The sequence below is a fragment of the Silene latifolia genome, chromosome 11 (assembly GCF_048544455.1).
Source record: "Silene latifolia isolate original U9 population chromosome 11, ASM4854445v1, whole genome shotgun sequence".
Lineage (NCBI taxonomy): Eukaryota > Viridiplantae > Streptophyta > Magnoliopsida > Caryophyllales > Caryophyllaceae > Silene > Silene latifolia.
Window position 1 is genome coordinate 8,940,903 of NC_133536.1, and position 25,377 is coordinate 8,966,279.

A 25,377-nucleotide genomic window follows, 5' to 3' on the forward strand; every position below is an offset into this window, starting at 1 on the left:
AAAACTGCTGTTTGACGAATTGACTTTTAACCACAGAGCGATAGCGACAATATAAATAAGATGGAGTGTGTATTTTTATTTTTTCGTATAATTTGTCTACCAAAGTAAAATACCAACTAATGTCACTTAACTTAAGATATCATAAAATAATAATCGGATTCAGGTAATAATGTACGGAGTATAAGATAGAGTGCACACTATTCTCTACCACAAGCCAAAAGATGAGATGTGTTGGATGAGGGGCCAGTCCTCCCCATTCAGTTTTTGGCATCTTTCTTTGAGACTCTCGGAACACAGACTAATGTAAAACACCTGGAGAGAGGTGAGTTTGGGCATCCATTTTGGCATGGATTTCAGTTTGGGACAACTGATAATGTAAAGATATTTGAGGGAAGTGCAGTACTGTATCCCCTCTGGCAATTCCTCCATCTCTTCTAATCCAAACAATTCCAAGGAATGAAGGGTAGCAGCAAGGTTATGCCATGACATCCCACCCAACTCCACTTTTGGACACTCATCTATACGCAAATACTCCAAGGTAGATAGATGCTCCAACCATCCTCCCACCCTCTTAAGTTTTGGGCATCTTTCAAGGGACATGAATTTCAGGGAAGACAATAAACTAGTAGGAAATTCCTTTGCTTCTCCCAAGCTCTCCATTGTCCAAACTTCCTTTATATGTATCTTCTCAAGAAAATGAGAATACTCGATTGGCATCATTTTTTGACAAAGTTCTATAGTGAGATTCCTTAGTAAAGGAAAACAGGGAGATGATACCCACTCTATATGTGCTTCTCCACTGCTCCCACCGTCATAAGGTTTGATGACAACTTGTGACCCTGACTCTGATCTCCACCACCCTTTTAACTGAGGCAAACCATACATATAGAGCTTATCGAGGCTGGGAAAAAAGGATGATCCTTCACTAGAGACAACTGTTTCTAAGTTCGCATCCACCAGATATTCCAAATTCCGCAATTCTAAAATATCTAGTGTTTTAAGGTGGGGCAGCTTTGCAATCTCCCAAGGCAGATTGAGCAGCTCATCACAGTCTTGGATCTTCAAAGTGACTAGATTGAGCAGCTTTCCTAGCCATCTCGGAATTGTCTCACCGTGATACCCCCTCAACTTAAATGTTTTGACACCATGATGTGGTTGCATCTCTTCCATCAATGCTTGCTCAGACTCCTTGCTTCCATACCCTTCAAATAGGCCCCTCCACCGTCTAAAGTTAATACCAATTGTCTCTACGTATTCCTTACCCTTCAAATAGGCCCCTCCACCGTGTTTTTCCTTCACAAATTTTGCATTTTTAAGTACTGCTATTTCAATCTTCAATCTCCCTTTTAATTTGTTCAAGTGTTGTAGGTCTTCCAACCCATTAAAACATTGCTTTGAAGATGAACTTCCTCGCAAACCCACCACAAATAAGCATAGAGTGTGCAAACAAGTCAACGTACCTATGCCTGTAGGCATATAACTCAGCTCATTACACTTACGTATATCTAAGGTGCTTAGATCGATTAGCTTGCTCATATCATCTGGCAGTTGTCTTAAACTATCGCAAGAAAATAAATTTAGCGTTTGTAGATTAACTAGCTTTGTTATTGATTTGGGAAGAGCTTTTAGATTCCTACTGGATGAGAGGTCTAAACTCCTCAAATGCAACAGTTGACCTATTGCTTCCGGTAACTTTTCAACCCCTGAATAACTCAAATCTAATGACCTTAAGCATGTCCAATTTGGTATTGATTTACTTTCTAGTAATTGTTCCACTTTACTCTTCCCAATGGATTCATTAATTTGAAGGCACGTACGAATATGAGTATTATTGGAGATATATTGCGCATAAGAGTCACTTACGAAAGACATATGGCGAACTCTTTTGCTCACATTAGAAGTATCGAAATTGAACCTACAAATCTCTTCGCCTGCTACTTTTTCAGCAATGTCATGCAAGAGATCATGTACCTTAAATGACACAATCTCCTCAAATTTATCCTCAACTATATCTTGGAAAAAACATCTTTGAAGCAGTATAAGAAAGTATTCCTCACCCAAATTCTCCGAGTCAATGTAACCTTGTGCCATCCAAAGCCGAATCAACATTTGCTTATTAATCTGCCAATCTTTGGGAAAGATAGCACAATACGCAAAACAAGCCTTCAAGGAAGGGTTAAGTTGATTGTAACTTAACTTCAATATTGGGGTCATGGTATCATTATTTTCACTAAGATAGTCTAATCCTTTGTCGTGAAATGATAACCACTTTGATATGGATTGACCACGCAGAAGACTTCCTACGACTCTAATAGCAAGTGGAACATTGGTGCACTTTTTAACAATTTTTTTGCCAAGTTTAACTAATTCATCATCGCTTACTTGTGCTTGAAATGCCATCCTTTCAAACAAATGCCATGACTCTATTTTTGACAGGCCTTGCAACTCGTGCACTTGATCACCTCCAACCATTTGTGCAGTTGTTTTTGAGCGCGTGGTTACAATTATCCAACTCCCCCTTCCCCCTACCTTCAAAAACCCTTCCAACTTTTGCCATTCATCGTAACTCTCGGTCCACACATCATCTAACACAAGCAAATACTTTTTCCCTCCTAATTGCTCCTTAACTTCATGATGTATGTCCTCCAAAGACGTTTTATCACTAACAGATAATCCTTTGACTACCTTCCATAGATGTTGTTTCAAATCCAACTGTTGTTGATCCTGATCAGCAATGCAAGTCCACCTCTTTAGTTGGAATGCCTCACTGATTCTAGGGTCGTTGTACACAAGTTTAGCAAGCGTGGTTTTTCCTAAACCCCCCATCCCCATAATGGCAAGCAAAGAAACAGGTGGGTGATCTACATTACTAGAGCCCAATAACACATCTATAATCTTCTCCACATCTTCCTCCCTCCCGATGATTACCTCAGACAAACAAGAAGAAGTCTCCTCCTTTGTTAATTTCTTAGGCTTAAAGTCAACCTTAAAACTAAACATATTACTCTTAGTGGCAATGGTGTCCAACTTGTCGTTAACCGCTTTGACTTTACTAGAGAGTTTGTGAGTAAGAAGCTTAAACCGAGAAAAAAAGGATTTCACCTTGTTGCTTTTGAGTTGTTGCTTATTCTTGACAAGAGTAAGGAACTCATCGAAAACATCGTCTGCATCGTAAACAACATCCTTGAGCTCTTTGACGTAATTCTGCTCCTGGAAGTTGAGAGAGTCCTGCTTGGCATCAGCGTCCATAAGAACAGCTCTGACGGTTTCAACCGTGTTTTGGAGGTCATCAAGCTCGGATTTGCAGTTAGAAACGGAGTAAACTGCTTGCAGCTGACCCAAAGTTTGGATAGCAGCAAGAATAGTTTGAACTAATGACAAGGTTGTTGACACATCCATGATTATTGTGGGACTTGAAAGATGAAAGTGAATAGGTAGTGCAGAAACTGTTGGAGTAGAAAGTTTAATTAAATAGCAACTAGAAGCGCGAATAATGGAGATCTCGGACCAGTAAACACGTTTTTACAGCACATCATGCCGATTGTAACTTGAGTTGACTTTGTATATATATATATAACAAACAATGACTTTGTCTTTCATATACCAATTAAACGTTTTATCTTTCGTTTTCTAATAGATTAGTACACATCCAAAATGTTTCTAAATGATCTTAAAATAAAAATTTACATTTTTTAAAAACTAGAGCTGAGATCATGATTCATGTATGAAGAACATTTCAGCAGATCGTACGTGAGCGGGGTAAAATTTGAAAACATCAAAATCCATGACAACTTCAGTCGGGAATAAAACAAAATAGAGTGATCTCAACAATTTTGACATAATCTACCACAAACCAAAATTCAGTCATTGAAATCGGTTTACTAAGAGCTTAATTCAAGCTCACTTCTTAGGCTCTGTTTGGTAAAATTGACTGAAAAGGTAGCTGAAACCTGAAAAGGTGGCTGAAAACTGAAAAACTAACTGAAACATGAAAAGGTAACTGATAAGGTAAATTATATAAAAATGTGTTTGACAAACTAGCTGAAAATGTAGCTGATTTGGGTAAAATTACGTAAAAGGATATGTAAATTAACTCTTTATTTCAGCTTTTCTCTTCACAAATTAACTCTTTATTTTAGTTCAGTTAAGTTCAGATCCATTCAAGTTCAGTTCAGACGGTTTTGAGTCCCACTTTGATACTCGGAAGTTTTGAACCATGTTGACATTTGTTTTTATTTTATTTTCCAGGTAGCTGAAGGGCCAGAAGGGCCAGAGAATGTGCCTGCTGAAGAACAATCATCCCTAGATCTCTCTCTGGGCAACGAGAGTGAGCCCATGGAAACAACACCCACCGAAGAAGTAAAAGAAACTCAGGAAATCCCGGCATTGCCGCCTCCTATCCCGACTTTCTTTATTCCCATCCCATATCCACCATCATCCTGGAAACAAAATTCAATCCAACCCGAAATTGAAATCTTACACCATCAGGTCTTAAAACCCACCCCAGTTCACCGAACAGACCCAGCCAATGTTGACCATCTAGTGGGTATGTCTCAGCTTAATCTCAGTGAGACTGAGAACGGGTTAGCAGGTCAACCCCAACTATCCCTGAGTCTACTCGGACCTTCATCTCGACAATCAGCGTTTCATGCCAGTGCTCCTGCTGGCACTAGCTCCGAACTCCAGGAAGGGAAAAACAGTAGTAGTAGTGTCATTCAAGCTGTTTGAATATTTAAAAAAGATGGAAATATCGAATAAGTTACTATAGTTTCTAGGATTTTTGAAGCTTTATTCATGTCTTTTAGTTTATATAATTATAATGAACATGTTGGATTAAATTTCATTAGTTCATTCACATTCTTTCTCCCTATTACATTTAGAATCTTCAAATAACTGGAAAAAAACAGAGGGAGCTAAATTTCCTTATCTTTTTGTATACCATCTTTCTTGTAAGTTTTTGTAGTTGGGTTCCTATGGTTTTTTTGGGCTTTCTTTCTTACTTCCAAGTTCCATCTTTAATAATTATTGGAGCAGAGATCATCTCCATTTCCTTCTCTCTATTTCTTGTCCATTTCTCTCACATTACAATATAATATTACACCTCTTTTTCTATTGCATTTTTCTTTTATTTATCGATTGAAAACATGGACCGTTAGATCGCCGTGAAATGAAATCTTGACCCTTGATAGAAAATGGACCCTCCATTTCTTTTAGAAAATGGAGAAAATTATAATTGTAATTGTAATTATTGGGGTAGATTGTCTTACAGTGATAGAGGTACTCATTTATTATACTCAATAAATGAGTGTTTCGTTCTCTTTCAGCTGTCAGAAATAAAAAAAATGAGTACCTTTTTAGGTACTCATTTTTTTTATTTCTGACAGCTGAAAGAGAACGAAACACTCATTTATTGAGTATAATAAATGAGTATTTAAACACTAAAAACCCGTTACTTATTGTAAAATAAAATACTCCCTCCGTACCACACCAAAGGTAACACTTACTATAAACGGACGTACCACACCAAATGTAACATTCTTTATTTGGCCCACAACATTATCAAATTATCCTTATACCCATTTGGTATTTACACAAAATGCCATTACATACCCCACCTACCAACCAACAATTAAACCCACAATTACATACCCCACCTATTTTTTTCCTCTTTACCCTTACTTTTTTCACCTTTTTTTAAATACTCCATTTTTCCCACTTAGATGTGGTATGGAGGGAGTACATTACAATAATTATATTAGTTGGTTGATGTGTTAAAAGATGATTGAAATGACAACTTTCCGTCCTACTTCATATATCATATATAAAAAAAGAATGAGGGGGGTTTGTCACTTTGAGACTGCCTTTACCCTTGCATGACATCACAAATTACTATTTTGCCATTCCGTTTTAATTTTCAGTTGCCTTCTCCCATGCTTTCCTCTTCTAAACATATTTGTTTAATTAATCACCATTAAAAGTTGGCTTCTTCTCACCAATAATACTTCACGCAAGTCTAACCTCTAGACACAACCATCATCTCTCTTCTTTCTCATAAAAAACAGATCCCGCAAATTTTAATCAGTCGCTTCATCGTTCTTATTTCTAAGGTTTCCGACTTCGAATAATAATCAAAATTTACAGAAATTAAAAATTCTAACTTTTCACCCCTTCAACCCAGTAGGCTTTAGTATTAGTTAGTAATTACTATGTAAGACGGTCTCATATTGTAAGGACGGTTTATTTATATACAAATTACTTTATAAATGAATAAAATTTTATAGAAAATAATCGTCTCTTGGGGTGAAACCGTATTATTCTAGAATTTGTGTTAGTAAAATTTCAAATTACGACACAAATGCACAACAATTTACCATTCCATTGAAGAACACTTATTTTTGCTATATTAGTTTGTTCGTGTGGAAATTATTGCACAAAATCCAAAACGTTAAGCTTATTACGGTAAATTTGCAAACAAATCACCATATTCGCCAATTGCCAATATACTACATCATATAATGTACATTCCCAAACCCAAATCACCAGTGTACTACATACCTTCATGAAGACGGAAAATTAGAGACGACCATAGTAGGTGTTGACAATGTTGACAAAAAATTGGAATTTGGGGAAGATGAAGTATTGAAATAGGATTCAACTAATCAAAGAGAAGGAAGTCGGAGAGGCTGGGTTTGCAATTTAATACGGAGTATTGGATTATGTTTAATTTGGCTTCAACAATTTTTTCCCTAACCTATTCTAATTTTTATTCATGGTAAATTGATTATTACTCTTTTTAAAACTTATTCCCTTATACTCCCTCCATTATTTATTAGATGACGTTCTACATTATTGCACGGAGATTAAGACTGCATTTATTCTTTTTTTTTTTTTTTTATGTTTCTTTACTCCCATAAAATGGCACATTTATATCAAATATTGCTCATATTTAATGACTCCAGTCAATAAAATAAAAATATTTCATTCAAAGTTTGAAATTTGTACTAAGTTTTACTGTTTATTACTATATTGTCTTAATGTTTACGGATAAATTTTAAAAAATAATTTATTTCCGAAACTAAAATCTTTCTAGCAACTTAAGTTTGCAAGCAAATAAGCAAATTTTTAGGACTTCTCTACTGCGATTGAAAGTTTGATGGCACAGGCTTCATATGACTTCTACTGTGCGATTAAGAGTTGGATGGTGTGTGCGAAGCACACACCCTTCCAACTAGTTTTAAAAAAAAGATGACAAACCGTAAAAGTGTAATATAAATCCCAAACTCAAAATTCAATCAAATAAACAAAATCAGAAAAACAAACGCCTTTCTCAATTCCCAAACCAACCCCTCGCCCCCTCCGATCGACCTCCGTTCGCCGGCGCCGACTCTACCACCGCTCGTTCGATAACGACGTGCGACGTCCACGGTCCATTTCTTCAGGCATCAGTTGTTCAGCGAAACCCAACTTAATTACCAAGGTAATTAATTAAACTTTATTCCCTAATTTCTTTCCCTAATTTAAATTGTGTTGAGCATTTTATTGAATTGAATTAATAGTTTAGGTGTTTAATTGTACCGTTAATGTGTAAAGTTAATAGGATTTAATAATTTTGATTTAATAAATAACCTGATGTTTAATTGTTAATTGGTAAAGTTATGAGCTTTTGTCACCAGAAAATTAGTCTTTCCGTTCTGGTTATTTGTTTACGTATTTCACTTTATTACTCTCTCTGTAACAGTGATTTGTTGTCCTTTTCCATTTTGGGTATCTCATATCAATGGTTTTCCTTTCTATTTTAAGAATGAACTTGATGAACAATTTTATCATTTATACTCAAATTGTTCCACTTGTCATTTAGTAATTGACTTCCTCCTCTTTCCTTGGTCTTTTTGCCAAAACCAAAGGACAATCATTGACCGGGACGGAATGAGTACTTTACGGTTTGGGTATGCTTGGTTTTGTTGGATAATTTGACTATTCATAATTGTTGTGGTCAACTTAAACGCAGAGCAATGCTACAACACAATTGGAGCTCCCTTCCTGACGAAATTATCGCCGAGATTATCTCCCATCTCGACGTTCCTCGACCTCGAAGCTCTGCCATTAATATTTCCGCAACTACTTTCAAGGTTAATTATTTGGGACCTGTTACGTTCAATATTTCTGACTTTTGGAAAATTCTTGATAATCTCTTTACCATATTCACCACACCCTCTACCAACACCTTTAGTATTTATCTTGACGATACCCTCTATGAAAGACCTTGTGTAAGGCTTATCTTAGACTCATGGGCTCATCGACTACGTGTTCGTAACACACAACACATCGAGATTAGATCTGATTATGTTTCCTTTGGTGACCGAGTTTGCCTGCCTAGCGTTTTCCAAATTCAATCATTGGTATCACTTCACTTGTCATCTGTTCCGCTTGTTTCACATCCCATCCTTCTTCCAAACCTCAAGAAACTTAGTCTTGGTTCTGTTAATCACGGTTTTTTGGGACGGCTATTAATTGGTTGCCCGTCACTTGAAGACTTGTCCTTTTCCCTTACTGAGAAACCAAAGGGTAGAAATGGGTTGGTGTCAATATCGAGTAAGAATTTGCAGCGATTGTGTATAATTCTAGATATATACCTGGTCCTTGGGAACATTGAGGTTATCATCGATACTCCAGCATTGGACCACTTGTTCTTTAGTGCTAACTCAGTGGTGTCTCAACGACTATGCTCTACAGTAATCCTACCAAGACTATCTTTGAGTTCCCTAATATGACCCATTTTACATTATCTTTGGCTTCCTCCAAAATATTTAAAGCAATATTTGTACAACAAAGGCTGCCGCCTTATTATCCCAATTTAGAGGTTATTGTCTTAAATTTTTCTATCTTTTACGATATTGTTTGGGATACAAAGGGTACATTTCTGCTAGTTGATCATGTGAAGCACTTGGAGTTGCATATGGGTATTGTTCGAATAGACGGACAAACGTTGAATCTTGTGACATGGTTGTTGAGAAGTGCTCCGATTTTAAAGAAACTAGTCATCAGTGGATATGGAACTCGTCCTAGTGATGATTTCTTGGGCAAATTTCACAAAACTGTACTTAAGTGTGCCGAGGATACTTCAGGTTGTGAAATCGATTTCTTAGGAGGATATAAGTTATAGACGGAAAAGTTCCAAGGATAAGCTTTTACAAAGTGGATATGGACCTCGTCCTAGTCCATGATTTTGCAGCAACTAACCATAATCAGTAACGACGACGGGGGAGCACTTCTGCTGTTCTGCACTTGGTAAGAGAAGTGCTCTTCATGATGTTCCTAGTTGCTTTTTTCCAAGAACAATTGGAGCACTTCTGCACTTGGTAAGGGTAACTCATGGTATTGTTTCCTTTTCTTGTGACTTATGTAACCAAGACTCGTTTAATAAATTATTATGAAATTTTTATCATAAAGTTCTTTAAAAAAAATTTATTTATCTTAACACCGGAGATAGATTTATGAAAAGGGTGAAATATTAAATGTTATAAATATTTAAATTTAAGTATGTTTATTTATAACTTACCATACCTAGAGTACATGCTAAAAATACCAACCTTTATTCTAGGAAATATGTTTTAGGCAGAAAAATATCGAGTTTTTCCTGTTCTTTTAATAAATATTTTTTTGGTAAATAGGGTATTTGGGTGCCAATCAAAATATACAAGAGTTGTTACTTGTTAGGATTATATAAGCATAGCCCATATTAAATACGGAGTATTAGGTTACCATAAACCTTAGCTAGTTTCTCTGCCGTAGACATTCAACTATGGAACAAAAACCTAATCACACATCAATGGTACAACACCATAGATGGAGTTCTCTTCACGACGACATCATCAACATCATTACCTCCCGCCTTAACCTTCTTTCATCAAACAAAAGTACGATCTATACAAACCTACCTACAATATTTACGAATATTGGACCATCTTTGATAACCTCTTCACCTTATTCGCGCCACCCGTTATCGACACATTTTGTCTCGATATTCACGTTTACCACTACGACGAACCTCGTTGCTGGCCAATCATCGACACATGGGCTCGTCAACTACGTTCTCGTAATGTCCAACACATGAAGGTCGGTAGCTGTGGAGGTTTCGATAAATTTGATGAAAATGAATTGTACCTACCAAACGTTTTTCGAATGCGTTCCTTGCTAACACTTGATTTATCGTTTTATAGCTACCCCGTCGGTTATTGGAGACTTCCTAATTCCATTCTTCTACCAAACCTCAAGAAACTACATTTCGATGACTTCGATTATGAATATTTGGGAAGGTTATTAAGTTATTGCCCGTCACTTGAAGACTTGTCCTTGTCGATTGATATTCCTCAAGAAAGTGTTGTATTAATTACAAGTAAGAGTTTAAAACGATTAGATATACAATTAGACGGGAAGTCGATCCGTGATGTTATTGTCGATACTCCAATATTGGAAGAATTCAATTATGGTTCTAATTCTATATTATCAATGCAAATGCTGGATTCTACTTCAAATGTCAAGAAGCTAACGATCAGTACCGGCTCACCGATTAGGTTCATCAATTGGCCTACTACCTTACCCGAATTGATTCACCTTAAATTGTCAACGAGCTTTGTAATATCTAAAGAAATACTCGAGCAACAAATGATGCATTGTCCCAATTTAGAGGTTTTGGTGTTGGGTGATCTTTTCGACTATAAAGAGATGATTTGGAATCAAGAAGCCGAGTTTATGCTAGTTCAACAAGTGAAACGTATAGAATTGTATCTGCATTTCGATCGATTTAGCAAAGATGTGTTGAATCTACTGACAATGTTGCTAAGAAGTGCCAAAGTTTTGGAGAAGCTCGTTCTCTATGCGCCTCGCTCTTGTTTTGGTGATAAATTGGTGAAGTCTCAATTTTGCCAAACTTTATTTGAGTGTGTAGAGAGTACCTCACGATGTCAAGTCGACCTCTTATGAGCTAGACTGATTACTCGCTCCATCCAAATTATTTGTTTACCTTTCATATAAGGTATATTATAATTGTTGTTTTAGCTATTTTCTTATGACTTGAATATAAGTACTATTCCGTATTACTTCTAAGTCAATATTACTTCTAAGTCAATATTATAAATCTCGGCCGTAATCTTATTATTAAGAGGACTATTATCTTCCCTGACCTGACTTGTCTTCATTTAAATATGTGTTCGTCTTCAGTTAACTATGTGTTCGCCTTAACTCGTCTTCAATTAACTCGGAGTAAAACTCCGAGTTACTCACTCACGATTCGACGTCGAAGGGAACCATACAATTTAAATAAATACAAAACTAAAAGTCAAATAAGAAATCAAATTCGTCATATCTCAATCAGGTACAAAACCATTGCTTGCTCTTTTGTCATGAGCAAAGTCAACAACAATTAACAAAACTTGGCTTTCCGTATACAAACTACTTCCAACTTAATTGAATTCGACATCCCATCTTACCGAAAGACTAATTTATTAAGTACAAAATATATAACTAATAATAGCGACAACAATAATATAACTACATTAGAATTTCAGCACGTAAATCTATTTTTTTTTTTTGGAGAAAGAAGTGCATAAATAAAATCAAAAGAACAAGAGTACACAAGAGTACACAAGAGTACACAGGAATCAGGGGGGGGGGTCGGGGGGAAGCGGTTCGATAGCCGCAACAAAGTCACTAGTACAAAGGCGAAGAACGAAAGGGGGGGCAACGTCCCAATTAATACAACCATTACTAGAGCTACTGTCGACTAAACCAGCTTTGGCAAGAGCATCCGCAACAGCATTAGCCGATCTTTTTCCAAAAACAATCTTCAAGCGGGGGGAGCTATCCAAGAGATCCCTACACTCAAGAATAACATTAGCAAGTTGACCACAAGGCTGAGCCTTACTCAAAATAGAAGTAACCGCATTAAGGCAATCCGAAGCAATGATAAAACGATCCATAGACTCAAGGCCGGCCCTAAGACCCTCTCTAATGGCTAAGACCTCCCCAACAAAAGGAGAGGGGGCAAGACACCGTCTAGACCAACCCCGAACCCAGGATCCTATGTCGTTCCTAATCACACACCCAATACAAGCTAAAGAATTAAGGGGGGAGAAAGCCGCATCAACGTTGATTTTGAACCAACCAAGCGGGGGAAGAGCCCAACTACAAGGGTAGTAAGAGGCAGAGGTAGACCCGGGTGAGGAGGGAAGAGAGCTAGGAGACGAGGCAGAGGTCCAAGACTGGGCAAGGATGTTCGTGGCATCACAAAACAAGTGGGGCGGCCTAGGGGGGTAGCTTTGAAGGTAGAATCGCACCTCTGGATCCAGAGACGCCAGAGAACAAAGGAGAAGAGAGTAGCCCAAGACGGGTTGCGAGAAGTGCAGTTTTTATGGATCCAAGGCTGGAGTTCAAGGGAGTAGAAAGATTGATCGACATTGTGGAGAGTCCAAATAGAGGTAGCAGTACTACAATCTCGAAGAATTAGCAACCTCGAATAATAATAATAATAATAATGAAAGCCTTTTATTTTTATTATAATGAAAGCTGCGCGCATTTTATAATAATAAAAAAAAAAAAAAAATAATAATAATAATAATATTAGGGCTGATTAAATCTTGTTACCTTAACTGTAAAATCAACCGTAAATCATTCGCAGATTATTCCGGAAAACCAATCATGCAATAAGGAGGATGCACTGGCAGTGACACATACTACAAAAAAGCATATGGCCGATCAATGATGAACAATTGAACATGGAGCTTCGTTGGTAGTGAATCCACAACAATTTGGAAACCCAGTAAAGGGAGGACGGCCATGATATTTTTTTAAAATTTAATTTATTTTTTTATTCTAAAATACAATATTAGACTATAAAACTATTATAGGCAAATAAAATATTAAAATAATTGGGATATTAAATTGAATTAGTACCTGAAACCTAAATGGACCCGACCCGACCCGACCGAAGCACTCACCGAAGATATAAAGTAACATAAATCCTAATACTACGTACTCAAAAGTCAAATCTAATCTCCTAAACCTAAATACCCTGCCGTTCTTCATCAACCCCCACAAGCAGACATTCAACAAATCCAATGGTGAGCGAAGCCGTTCCGGTCGTTAATAGATGGAACTCGCTTCCGGACGACATCTTCGCCGACATAATCTTCCGTGTCGGCTTTACTCATAAAGCCGTCATTACTGTATCCAATACTAGTTTTATCATTGAACATACAGCCGATGCAACCGAACGATGGTTCATTCCACCCTATGATCTATACGAGTTTTGGACCACCCTCGATAACCTCTTTACCGTGTTCATTCCACCCTTTATCGACACTTTCATTCTCGATCTTCATCCTGCTCACTATGACGAGCCTCGTTGCTGGCCTATCATGGATAGATGGGCTCGTCAACTACGTGCTTACAACATCCAACACTTTACGGCTAAAGGTTTGCGTCGCCATCGCTCCGATGATCAAGTGTATCCACCAAATTTTTTTCGAATGCATTCGTTGGTATCACTCAAGTTGAATTTGTGTGATAACAGGATTGAATCGAGCGTTCCTCGTTCCATTATTCTCCTTCCAAACCTCAAGAAAGAAAGCTAGATTGGATTAATTATGGATTTTTGAAACGGTTATTAAGTAATTGCCCATCACTCGACAACTTGTCGGTGTCCGTGTCCGTTGATAGGATTGAGGAGCGTTTGGTATCACTTACAAGCAAGAAATTAAAGCGATTACGTATAGCGCTAGAAGGGTTTTCGATCAATGATTTTATCATTGATGCTCCAATGTTGGAGAAATTGGATTATTATTCGTTTTCCATATTCTCAATGCGGATGTTAGATTCAATTTCGGACGTAAAGTCTCTTAAAGTCGAAGTCAGTGCAAGTTCAAGGAGGATCGAACTTGGTTCGAAGACGATAATGATATTCCCTAATTTAAGTCATCTAAACTTAGTTATATATTCGCCTGAAATATTCAAAGCAATAGGTTTAATGCTACATTGTCCTAAGTTAGAGGTTTTTGAGTTACGTCTTGATAAGATTTACTACTACAGGATTAGAAAGATGGTTTGGAATAAAGAAGCCGTATTCGTACCCGTTGAGCATGTGAAGCACATAAAGTTATATCCGAGTACGGGGTTGGATTGTATTGGCAAAGAATTATTGGATTTAGTGAGATTCTTGCTAAGAAGTGCCAAGGTTTTGAAGAAGCTCACTATAAATGCATACGACCCTCATAGCTTTTACTTGGCCAAACCTTACTTTTACCAAGCTTTATTTGAGTGTGCTAAGGCTACATCCCGATGGCAAATCGAACTCTTGGGAGTAGATAAACAGCCTTAGGAAGACGTTTTAGGGCTAAAGTTGCGGAACTTTGAACGGAACAACAAGGGGCTGTTCGGCAAAGAAGACATCACAAATAAAGTTAATTGAGTAGATTTTGTTTTTTCCTTTAATCGAGTTATGGTGTTTGATCTTTTATTTCGAGTTAAATAAAATTACTATGCTATCTTTTTATTCAATTTTACTTATAAACAACATTGCTTCTATTGAACTAGCCAGACGGTTTCGTATAATTATTGTCTTGTAATCACATTTGTTTACCCAAATACATTTGTGCTAGTACTTATAAGGACTATTGTCTTCCCTAACTTCTCATTATTATAATAACAATCATGCGTCATCATCCTCGGCTGTTACGTCACTGCAGCCGGACCAACCCGGTTCGCCTGCCCATGACCCGGTTCGTGATGGGTATTTGTCTGATGATCCGAATCATCATGTGTCTTGTTCTTCCAATCGTCGCGGTGAGAGGAAAAAAGGTTGGTCTTTTTTTTTTTTTTATAAGATTAGTTAATGTTATTGTTTTTTTATTTTTTTGGATATCGAGGTTTCGATACCTTCTTACCAGGTGCGCACTGGGTAAATCTCGATATACGAGAATACGTGTTATCTATGAGTAATGGGTGTTTTATTAGGAGTGGAAAGTTTTAATTTTGTTGAATTTTGTTTTTTATTTTTTATTTATTTTGATTCTACATTTATGTGTTGATGGATAAAGTTGATTATGAGTAATTTAATATCTTATGTTTTATTTTTGTGTATTTATGTTGAAGTGATTCTATTGCATGTTGATTGTTCAAACAAGTTTACATTTTATTTGAAAATGACATGATCCATCTGTTAGAAGGCCCATAATTTCGGCGTAAATTCGGGTTATTTCTGTGAATGCTTCAACTGAGTAGAAGTGTTTGTCAAGGAATGTTAGGTGTATAAGCTTCTTAGTTTAAGGTTTATGATCCTTGCCATCTAAGCTAGCTGATCGGAGTTGCCCTGTCTTTTAAGAAAGTCATGATTTTCCTTTCGAGTTGTAAAGCTACCCACCAATTGTAGATGGGTGAATTATCCGTCTTCTTAATCAATGAGATTAAAATGGTGTAAAAGTCGCGAAGTTTGTGAATTTGTATGTTCACCAGGAATACATCCGAAAGAATGAGATAAGTTAAGTTGACCCTTATTTTCTTATCGGAAAAGAAATACGTGGGGTGATAAACGAGTAGGTGGGGAACAAATCTAGGAAGAGTTATGTTGGATAAACAATGAATGGATGACGAATAATTTTAGTATGGTTAGGAGGCCTTTTGGCATTTTAGGGAGCACAGGTGATCCACGTAAGGGATTAGTTTAATGATCGTGTTTGATAGGAAGGCGGTGTTGGTGGTGGGTTATTACGCTTTAAAGCCGTATGTGCATTGATTCTAGACTGTAGAGCATCCTTAACACTTTTGATTACCTGATATACATGTGGTCCTAATAAATAGAGGTAAGAGTTTTATGGATATAGCACCTTATCATAAACCAAGTGGGTTTGTGTTGTTGCTTGCATGTAGAGAAAGAGTGGCTTTAACAAGTTGCAGGGTCATGTTGTTGTTTTTTCTTTGGGTTTGAGGTTATGGTCATGTGGGGACCTTGTAATGCATGTAGGTTTGTGTCAATTCCATTGTGTTGGACTAGGTGGAGGTTTTTCTGGTTATGATTGGATTGTGTTGTTTAGGTCAATAATGTTAGTGACGATAATAATTTGATCATTCAGGTTACGAGTGCATTATTGACGGTATAATCAATTTGTGTCTTTTACTCGTTTGGTTTGGCGGGGATGTGGATTGAGTTGATTTTTGGTTAGGTTGGTAGGTGATAGTTTTTTTGGGTACTTAGTTATAGCTTCCCTGAATACCGACTTTCTAGAGGTAACAAAATAGGCGTTCAACAAAAAGATACAAATAAAAAGATTTTGACTTGGACGAGTTGTAGCTTGGACACTTATCGCCTGTTTTACTTGATGTTGGGCGCTTTATAAATTAGTCAATATCGAGTGAAGCCGTGTAGAAAAATAATGGGACTTTTATCGTCGGGCTTTGTTGCTTAGTCATGAAAAGGGTGACAATTAAGTTTGTGAAAGTTTTATTGGTTATGATTGGCTTGTGGTTGTTTAGGTCAATAATGTTTGTGACGATAATAAATTTGATTTTTCAGGTTACGAGTGCATTATTGAGGGAATAATTAGTTTTTGTCTTTTAGTCGTTTGGTTTGGCGGGGATATGGATTTAATTGGTTTTTGGTTAGGTTGGTAGGTGATAGTTTTATGTGTATGTAGTTAAAACTTGTCCGATACTTGAGTTGGGTGCATTATAAATCAGACAAAATAAGGCGGCTTTTACCGGGGATTGTTTCTTAGTCATGAAAAGGGTGACAATTAAGTTTGTGGAAGTTTTGTTTCTGTAACTTTGTTCTCATAGCATTTATATTCACATGTTTTGTTATGGTTGCTACTATGATTGCTGTTAGTACAGATTTATCGTATTATGTTGGTGTCTTGGCATTATCATTGTCAGTGGTAATTTCTGGAGATCGGGATTTATCATGTTGTGGTGAAACTGGATTGTGCTGCAAAATTGAGGTGTCTGTGCTTGTATGGCCAGTGTAAAAGATGGAAAAAATATTCATGGTCAAGTGGGGACTTGGGTCAAATTTGCCTCTCATTTCTTTACATTGTCTAATACAGTAATATTGATTGCGGATGAGATCCTTCGTGATTTCAAAGACATTTTCTCAAATCATGATTCCGGCAAGGGATTATTTGCTGATGCTCGTTTTATATAAACAGTGAATCTTTAACATCGCTTCTCGTGGTTTATGAGAAACTCTCGGGTCGCAATGAGAGCACTATGTGCTGGTGGGGTTGTTACTATTCATTCGACAATGTATCTCGATTCCACGTTAAGGGGTCTTATTCTTGTTTAGAACGAGCTTACTGGGCTGCAAGGGATGTTAATAAAGCAACAGCCGGACTATGCAATTCTTAGCAGAATTATCATTATGTTTATGAGTCAGTCAAAAACAGTCTCCATGTGTTTTCTCACATACGGGTAAGGCAAAGTACATGTGACTCCCTTTTACGGCCTTAATCCTCATACCCACCGCCTCCCTAGGCGACGGGCTTGAGGCACTGGGTAATGTTGTTTATGGTGTTACCAATCTGGGAGTTGCAATGAATTTGGAGATACTCTGATCTCTTTTGATGCTTTGAGGGACTGTGATGACTTGATTTGCGTGCATAGTGTGCACAGAAGTTCCATCATATCAATTTCTTCACCTGTTATTTACCTACTTCGGATTTTTCCTTCAGGTAAACCTTGGACTGAAGAGGAGCATCGTCTTTTCTTAATCGGTCTTCAAAAGTTGGGTAAGGGAGATTGGAGAGGAATTGCAAGAAGTTATGTAATTTCGAGGACACCTACCCAGGTGGCGAGCCATGCCCAGAAATATTTCATCCGTCAGAGTAATGCAACTCGTAGAAAGAGGAGGTCAAGTCTTTTTGACATGGTCCCGGATATGGTTAGTGTTCTCTATCTCATAGTGTAACTTCTGTTTCGACCCATCTCTTGCCTTCTGTTTATTCTGATTATCATGTGTATGTAAAGTTTCATGGAAGTTGTAAATTTTAGCAAGCTCTAATATGGTTCAATGTTTATGACGTAAAAATAATGAACGTGAGCTCCTGGGTTAGGAACTTTGGCGTATTTTGTTAAGACGTAACCCATGAAGCCCTTGACATAACTCACTGTTTGGAATAGATAACAATGGCTGTATAGTTTTCTAGAGCGACTTTTAATAGTGCGTAGAAGATTTTGAACTTAGGTTTTGAATGTCTCATTTGTACTTTCTCGGTTCTGTTGGATTGTTCTTGTGTCCTTTTTTCTTTGAGGGACATCACATTAGATTGTTTAGATTTCCTTTTCTGTTAAAGTAGTCTCTTTCGGGCGCAATAACTCTTATCAAAATTCCCACAGTCCCACTTGCACATGATTCACCTGAAAACACGATCCGAAAGAAAATATGAACAATCTAAGTCAAATACACAGCATAATGGGAGGGAGTATTTGCCTGTGCTATATAGTTTACTCTATGTGCTATGGGGGAGACAATGTACGATATATGGAATTACGTAGTATGGTATAAGACGCGTGTAGGTTTTGAAACTATTTAACGACCTATATCTCAACCTCATATGATACCTAAGTGACTTAATTTCGGTTCATTTCAGTTCAGTTCAACTTTATTTAGTTCAGTTCAGTTCAGCTTTTCTCTTCACAAATTAACTCTTTATTTTAGTTCAGTTCAGTTCAGATCCATTCTCGTTCAGTTTAGTTCAGACGGTTTAAGTCCAAAAGAACAGGGCTAGTTTGAGAGAGCCACTTTGATACTCGCAAGTTTTGAACCATGTTGACATTTGTTTTTATTTTATTTTCCAGGTAGCTGAAGGGCCAGAAGGGCAAGAGAATGTGCCTGAAGAACAATCATCACCTCCCCAACCCTTTCTGAGAGAAACCGATAGTTGTAATGCTCTACCATCCCTAGATCTCTCTCTGGGCACCGAGAGTGAGCCCATGGAAACAACACCCACCGAAGAAGTACAAGAAACCCAGGAAATCCCGTCATTACCGCCTCCTATCCCGACTTTCTTTATTCCCATTCCATATCCACCATCATCCTGGAAACAGAATTCAATCCAACCCGAAATTGAAATCTTACACCATCAGGTCTTAAAACCCACCCCGGTTCACCGAACAGACCCAGCCAATGTTGACCATCTAGTGGGTATGTCTCAGCTCAATCTCAGTGAGACTGAGAACGGGTTAGCTGGTCAACCCCAACTATCTCTGAGTCTACTCGGACCTTCATCTCGACAATCAGCGTTTCATGCCAGTGCTCCTGCTGGCACTAGCTCCGAACTCCAGGAAGGGAAAAACAGTAGTAGTAGTGTCATTCAAGCTGTATGAATATTTAAAAAAGATGGAAATATCGAATAAGTTACTATAGTTTTTAGGATTTTTGAAGCTTTATTCATGTCTTTTAGTTTATAATTATAATGAACACGTTGGATTAAATTTCATTAGTTCATTCACATTCTCTCTCTCTATTACATTTAGAATCTTCACATAACTGGAAAAAACAGAGGGAGCTAAATTTCCTGATCTTTTTGTATACCATCTTTCTTGTAAGTTTTGGTAGTTGGGTTCCTATGGTTTTTTTTTTATTTTCTTTCTTACTTCCATCTCTAATACTCCCGGTTTCCCGGTCATTTGTCGTCCTTTATCATTTTTGGGTGTCTCAGTCAATTGTTATATTTTCAATTTTAAGAATGAACTTGATGAGTAATTTAATCATTCACACTCAATTTATTCCACTTGTCATTTAGTAATTGATTCCCTCCTTTTTCTTTGGTCTTTGTGCCAAAATCAAAGGACAACAATAATTGACTGAGACGGAGAGAGTAATTATATTATAAGAGAGAGGTGATATGGACATTCTCCCTTCAAACTTCTCCCTTTCCTTCTCACAATTGATTTAATTTAGTATATATCGCGTGGGGTTGAAAAGCAAGTAGATGAAGCAAAAGAAACGATATATTAATCGGTTGTGAGCACGGTCGCTCCCTCTGACGGATGAAATTTTCGAAGTTTTTAGTTAAATTTTCGAATTTTTTTCGAACGTACCTTATGAAATTAGTCGTTTGTCACCCTTAAAATTTTTCACCCCCATAAGTTCAAATTCTAGCTCCGCCACTGATTGTGAGAGAAAAAGGTAGAAAAGAAAAGGTAAATAGAAATTCTCATTTGATTTACAATTGGTCTCCCTTGTGACGGATTACCATTTGTGACGGATAATTTGTGAGTAAAAATGGTAATAAAATGGGTTAGTGGAGAAAGGGGACCACATGAACAGTGTTGCAGAGAGAGAAAAAATGGATACTTTGTGAGGTAAAATGGTATCCGTCACTCTAAAGTGACGGATATTGCAGGTCACAAATGAGAATTTGTGTTTGATTTATGGAGTTGTTTGGTCTTCGTAATTGTGTTGGTTTGTGCACTAAATTTCCTTTTATATAGGGTCCACACAGATGTTTAGAAGGATTACTAAATAAGGATTTTTTGTAAATAATTAAGGAAGATTACTTTTTCTAGCAAGATTTTTTTGTTTAGTAGGATTGTTTATTTATTGAGGGGGCGTTTGGTTCGGGAAAGGGTAAAGGAATGGAATCAAGAAAGGAGGTGGGTAAATGAATCAAATTCTCTTTGATTTATGGAGTTGTTTGGTTAGTAAATAAAACAAAATTGAATACTTCACTGACAAACCAACACCCACAAACACCATCAACGGCGACGCCCCTGGCGCCCCATCGCCGGCGCCTGCCTCTTTGCCGTGACCCTACCATCGTCAAATCCCTAACACAACCATAAAAATTGGCGGCCCAACCCCTAAGATTCTCTTCCTCAACTGCAAACATCATCCTCCACCCCAGAAACGCTAGATCCTGGTGTGTACGGCAGTGGGGGGAGGTTTTCTCGGTTGGGGGGAGGGGTTTAGGGGTGGGGCCGCTGGTTTTTAGGGCCGTGTTGGCGATTTGATGGTGTTTGGCGTAAATGACCATCACTAGCGATAAAGCATGATATGTTCGTGACAGTGGGGAAGAGGTGGTGGGTCGGCTACGGTGGTCGGTAATGGTGGGGTCATCGATGCCGACGTATAGTTGGTGGTGGGTGGCGGTTGGCAGTGGTGGGAGATGGGTCTGAAAGTTAGCAGCGGTAGTTAATGTTAGGGAAGAATGGTGGCAAGAGGAGTCAGGGGACAAAGGAATGGGTTACCTTTGGAGGGAGGGGTTGGGTTGAGGGGTATGGATGTAGTAGTCTTGGAGGGTAAGGGAGGGGATCTCATTCCCTTTGTTTGTATCAAACAAACACAAACAAATGGAATTATGTATGTTAATTCTCTTTCACTTTCTTTTAAACCCCTAACCAAACGCCCTAATAAGGTGGTTCGGGTGGAAAACATGATTCGGAGAATCCGTTACTGTAATTTATGTGTGATAATGAATTTTGACCCGAAAATCATTTGAACTGAGATTGTCCCAATCTGAACCGTACTTGACTTGAAATAGCACAAACTAATAAAGATGGTTAGCCGAAATAAACCCACTTGAAATCATATTAAAGCTGAAATTAAGGTTTACAAACCGTACTGATTTAACTCAAATTGAAATCGAACTGAATGACATGTTTTACCATCTTGCATTCATACGTGCATAATTAGACTTGGTTACGTATAAAAATCAAATACAATCAGCTTACATATAGGCACGTTGAAACATTGCGTTTCTCCATTTAAACCAAAAAAATCTAGGTCAAAATTATTAAAAAAAAAAAATCTAGGTTACACATTAAAATTTTAGGGCACTGCAATTTACAAAATGAACATCTTTTAAAATTAATTAACTACAAATAAACAATTCATCTTGAAGAAAATAATGTCTCTTAGACTAAAAATTCATAATACAAAACAAAATCAAAACACCACCAACTCTTATTGCTTACTCCCTCCCATCCCAAATGGGGCCAAAGGATTCTGATTCTTTATCATCGACGCTTCATGCGAGACGTTTTGTAACGTGCATATCTTTAGTTACACATTATTAAAAATTATAAAAATTTGATATTCTTATAACATTCATGACGATAAATCAAACAAGATCTCACATGACTATATTTTGTCTTATAGATTAAGAATAATATCAAAGAATCCCTACGACTATGAATAATGCCAAAAAGCAACTGTAACCTTTGGTCTGGATGGAGAAAGTATATCATAATAGACTCGAGTTTACCATATTTCAAATTCCTCTAAGCTCTAGCTATTGGCCATGATCCTTAAAATATGCATTCTAAAATTATGATTTCACAATATGAGATAAGTAAAATAATAAATCGGTTAACCTCGGACGATATAGCAACCACGGAAAATAATCAAAAGGATTTCAGGAAATCGCTACCAAAACATAAACAAGTACTCAATTGAAGGAAGAATTTCATGCACAAATAAATGGAAGATGACCTAAAGGCAAACTGAGAAGTTCTAAGAAAATGGCATCATTTATCTATGCGAAACTTTCAACGCATATAGTCAATCAAGAGCCCATGAATACAATTGTTTGGGTGAATTAATATTTTCTTCTTTATTAGAGACTAATGTTAGTAAGTTAATTAGGGAAACATTGTTTAGAATATTTTTTGATAAATTAGAGTTGAAAATCATATTTACCATAATTAGTGAAATAATCTTGAAAATATTTCCCTATTTAGCTTATTATCATGTGCCCTATGGGCACATGTTAGAAAAACCCTATGTATTAATATTACACAAAAACTCCGGAGAGACGACCTCTCAATAATAACGTTATTGAGAGACCTATCACATGATGGGGTGAGTGACCCACCAATTTTTTTCCCCTATTATATCTCCTACTAATTGTCTCTCACGAGATCTACTGTTAATATTAATATATTGTTGCTATATCAAATCTTTTTCAAAAATATCTACCACTCATTGCTTTACACATTTAGTACGTAATTGGTTCATTGCTTTTGAAATCTATCAATTTACAAATGAATAATATTTGTTAACTGATTTCATACATGTACTTCCTAAAATAAGTTACGTGATTTTTCTATATTATCGGTCGTTTTATTATTGTTTTTTTTGGTGAAGGGTAAGTATTATATTAATAAAAAAACTCAGTATTACATCATAGTGTGTCTCCGTATACCATGTACAACCAAATCTGATCAGCATATACAATCACTTGCTAATAAGTTCTATCCAAATTCTATCTTTCTGCAGAAGTGGAGATGAATTCAGTTTCTTCCACCGTTCCTTCACTTCCTGCATAGTCTGCATCATTACCACCTTAGGAATTCTAACATGCTGCTGCTGCTGCCAAGCTTGATTTCTTTCTCTCCATATAGCATAAGTTAAACCAACAAAGCAAGCTGCTATCCATTTACGCTGAAGTTTACTCCTCCCTCTACCAGTAGAGTATCAATGTGACATCCTCTGTTCAGGGAAGGAGCAATGTAACAGTTGCTGCAAAATCCTCATACACTGATTACTATACGAACAATGATAAAAAAAGATGGTCATGTGACTCAACACAGCCACCACATAAGTAGCAATCATCCCCATGCCCAAAACCCATTCTAAGGAGTTTGTCCCTAGTAAGAAGTTTCCCTTGAACACTAGCCAAGTAAATAAAGGAACACCTAGAAACATTTAAGCTATTCTAGCATAAGTGAGACTGAGAACGGGTTAGCAGGTCAACCCCAACTATCCCTGAGTCTACTCGGACCTTCATCTCGACAATCAGCATTTCATGCCAGTGCTCCTGCTGGTACTAGCTCCGAACTCCATGAAGGGAAAAACAGTAGTAGTAGTAGTAGCGTCATTCAAGCTGTATGAATATTTAAAAAAGATGGAAATATCGAATAAGTTACTCTAGTTTATAGGATTTTTGAAGCTTTATATAAATAGCATTGCATTGTAATTCACATAATTCATTCAATACAATTATAAACATTCTTTACATGGTATCAGAGCTTAACATCCTAGGCCGTTACCCTTCACCTTTTCTTCCGCGTTCTTTCATCCTCAAATCCCATGGCTACCTCCGGTACCTCTCTTCCCAATCCCGATGATCCTTCATCCCCCTTCATCCTCATTAACTTCACCTCTTGCACTCAACTCACCACCAAAAATTATCAAACCTGGAAAACACAAGTTACTGATCTTCTCTTCGGCTTTGACTTGCTTAAATTTGTCGATGGCTCCTTCCCTACACCAGAACCTACCCTCACCACCACTGACTTCAAAACTTCACCCAACCCCAAGCACGCCTCTTGGAAGCGTCAAGATAGCCTCCTCAAGGGTGCTTTGCTGGGTACTTTACACCCCTCCATCTCTCCCCTTGTCCTCAAAGCTACTACCTCTCGTGAGGTTTGGACTCTCCTTGCGAAAACCTATGCCAATCCCTCACGGGGTCACCTCCTCCAACTGAAAAATCGGTTTGACAGTCTCTCCAAAGGAGATCGTTCCATTGCCAAATATATGCAAGACATTACCACCTGTGTCACGGACCTTGGACCCCTCGGCAAAACGTTGGACAATGAGGATATTGTTGACAGGGTCCTCAAAGGCCTTGACTACAAAACCTACCAACCCGTTATTGACGGAGTTCGAGCTCGTGATGACCCGATTACCCTAGAAGCCCTCCATGAAAAACTCTTGAACCATGAACTAAACCTTCCTCACATGCCTACTCCCACCCTCCCTGCCTCTGTTCACGCTACCTCATACCGCCCCACCTATCATCGTAACTCACCTCCTCCATCTCGAGCACCTGGCCTCCTACCCACACCCACCACATCCACCACTCCCAATCCTTTCAAAGGCACCTGTCAATGGTGTCGCCACCCTGGGCACTACTTATCTAATTGTGCCGACTTCAAAAAGCTCTTCCCTAACACTCAGTTTCCTCAACCTCCACCCCGTCCTCGCCAAACTCGTCCACAGGCACACACTGCCACTGCTTCTTCCTCTCAGTCCCCGGCTACTTATCTCCTTGACAGTGGAGCAACTCATCATATCACTGATGATCTTTCCCTCCTATCGCTTCATCGTCCTTATGACGGCACTGATGAATTAATCATTGGTGATGGTTCTTCCCTACCCATCTCTCATATAGGTTCCTTTTCTATTCCAATATCCTCTTCTTTCTCTCTGTTTTTTACTAATGTATTATATGTTCCGTCTATTTCTCGCAAAATTATTTCTATTTCCCAACTCTGCAAAGACAACAATATCTTATTTGAATTTTCTTCTAATTCTTTTTCTCTAAAGGTGCCCAAACAGACTCAACCACTCCTCCACGGACCACTTAGCTCTGGCATTTGCGAATG

At 37.7% G+C, this 25,377-nt stretch overlaps 3 protein-coding genes and 1 long non-coding RNA gene across 4 annotated transcripts in view; 3 read left to right on the forward strand and 1 right to left on the reverse strand.

Annotated features, from left to right (window-relative positions):
• Positions 1-204: 204 nt before the first annotated feature.
• Positions 205-3,416, reverse strand: LOC141612846 (putative disease resistance protein RGA1). Its single transcript, XM_074431596.1, has one exon. The coding sequence runs from the start codon at positions 3,397-3,399 to the stop codon at positions 205-207; it is 3,195 nt and encodes a 1,064-aa protein (XP_074287697.1). The 5' UTR covers positions 3,400-3,416.
• A 118-nt stretch (positions 3,417-3,534) lies between these two features.
• Positions 3,535-4,728, forward strand: LOC141612847 (transcription factor KUA1-like). Its single transcript, XM_074431597.1, has 2 exons — positions 3,535-3,543; positions 4,249-4,728. The coding sequence occupies exons 1-2, from the start codon at positions 3,535-3,537 to the stop codon at positions 4,726-4,728; spliced, it is 489 nt and encodes a 162-aa protein (XP_074287698.1).
• Positions 4,729-7,206: 2,478 nt separating this feature from the next.
• The window catches only part of LOC141612681 (uncharacterized), a 40,539-nt gene continuing 22,368 nt past the window's right edge, over positions 7,207-25,377 (forward strand). Inside the window, exons 1-2 of the long non-coding RNA XR_012529144.1 lie at positions 7,207-7,477; positions 8,009-9,297. This is a non-coding gene — a long non-coding RNA (uncharacterized LOC141612681). The remainder of the gene's footprint in view (positions 7,478-8,008; positions 9,298-25,377) is intronic.
• Positions 13,116-19,564, forward strand: LOC141612538 (transcription factor MYBS3-like). Its single transcript, XM_074431353.1, has 4 exons — positions 13,116-13,473; positions 14,665-14,853; positions 17,718-17,926; positions 18,844-19,564. The coding sequence occupies exons 1-4, from the start codon at positions 13,116-13,118 to the stop codon at positions 19,369-19,371; spliced, it is 1,284 nt and encodes a 427-aa protein (XP_074287454.1). The 3' UTR covers positions 19,372-19,564.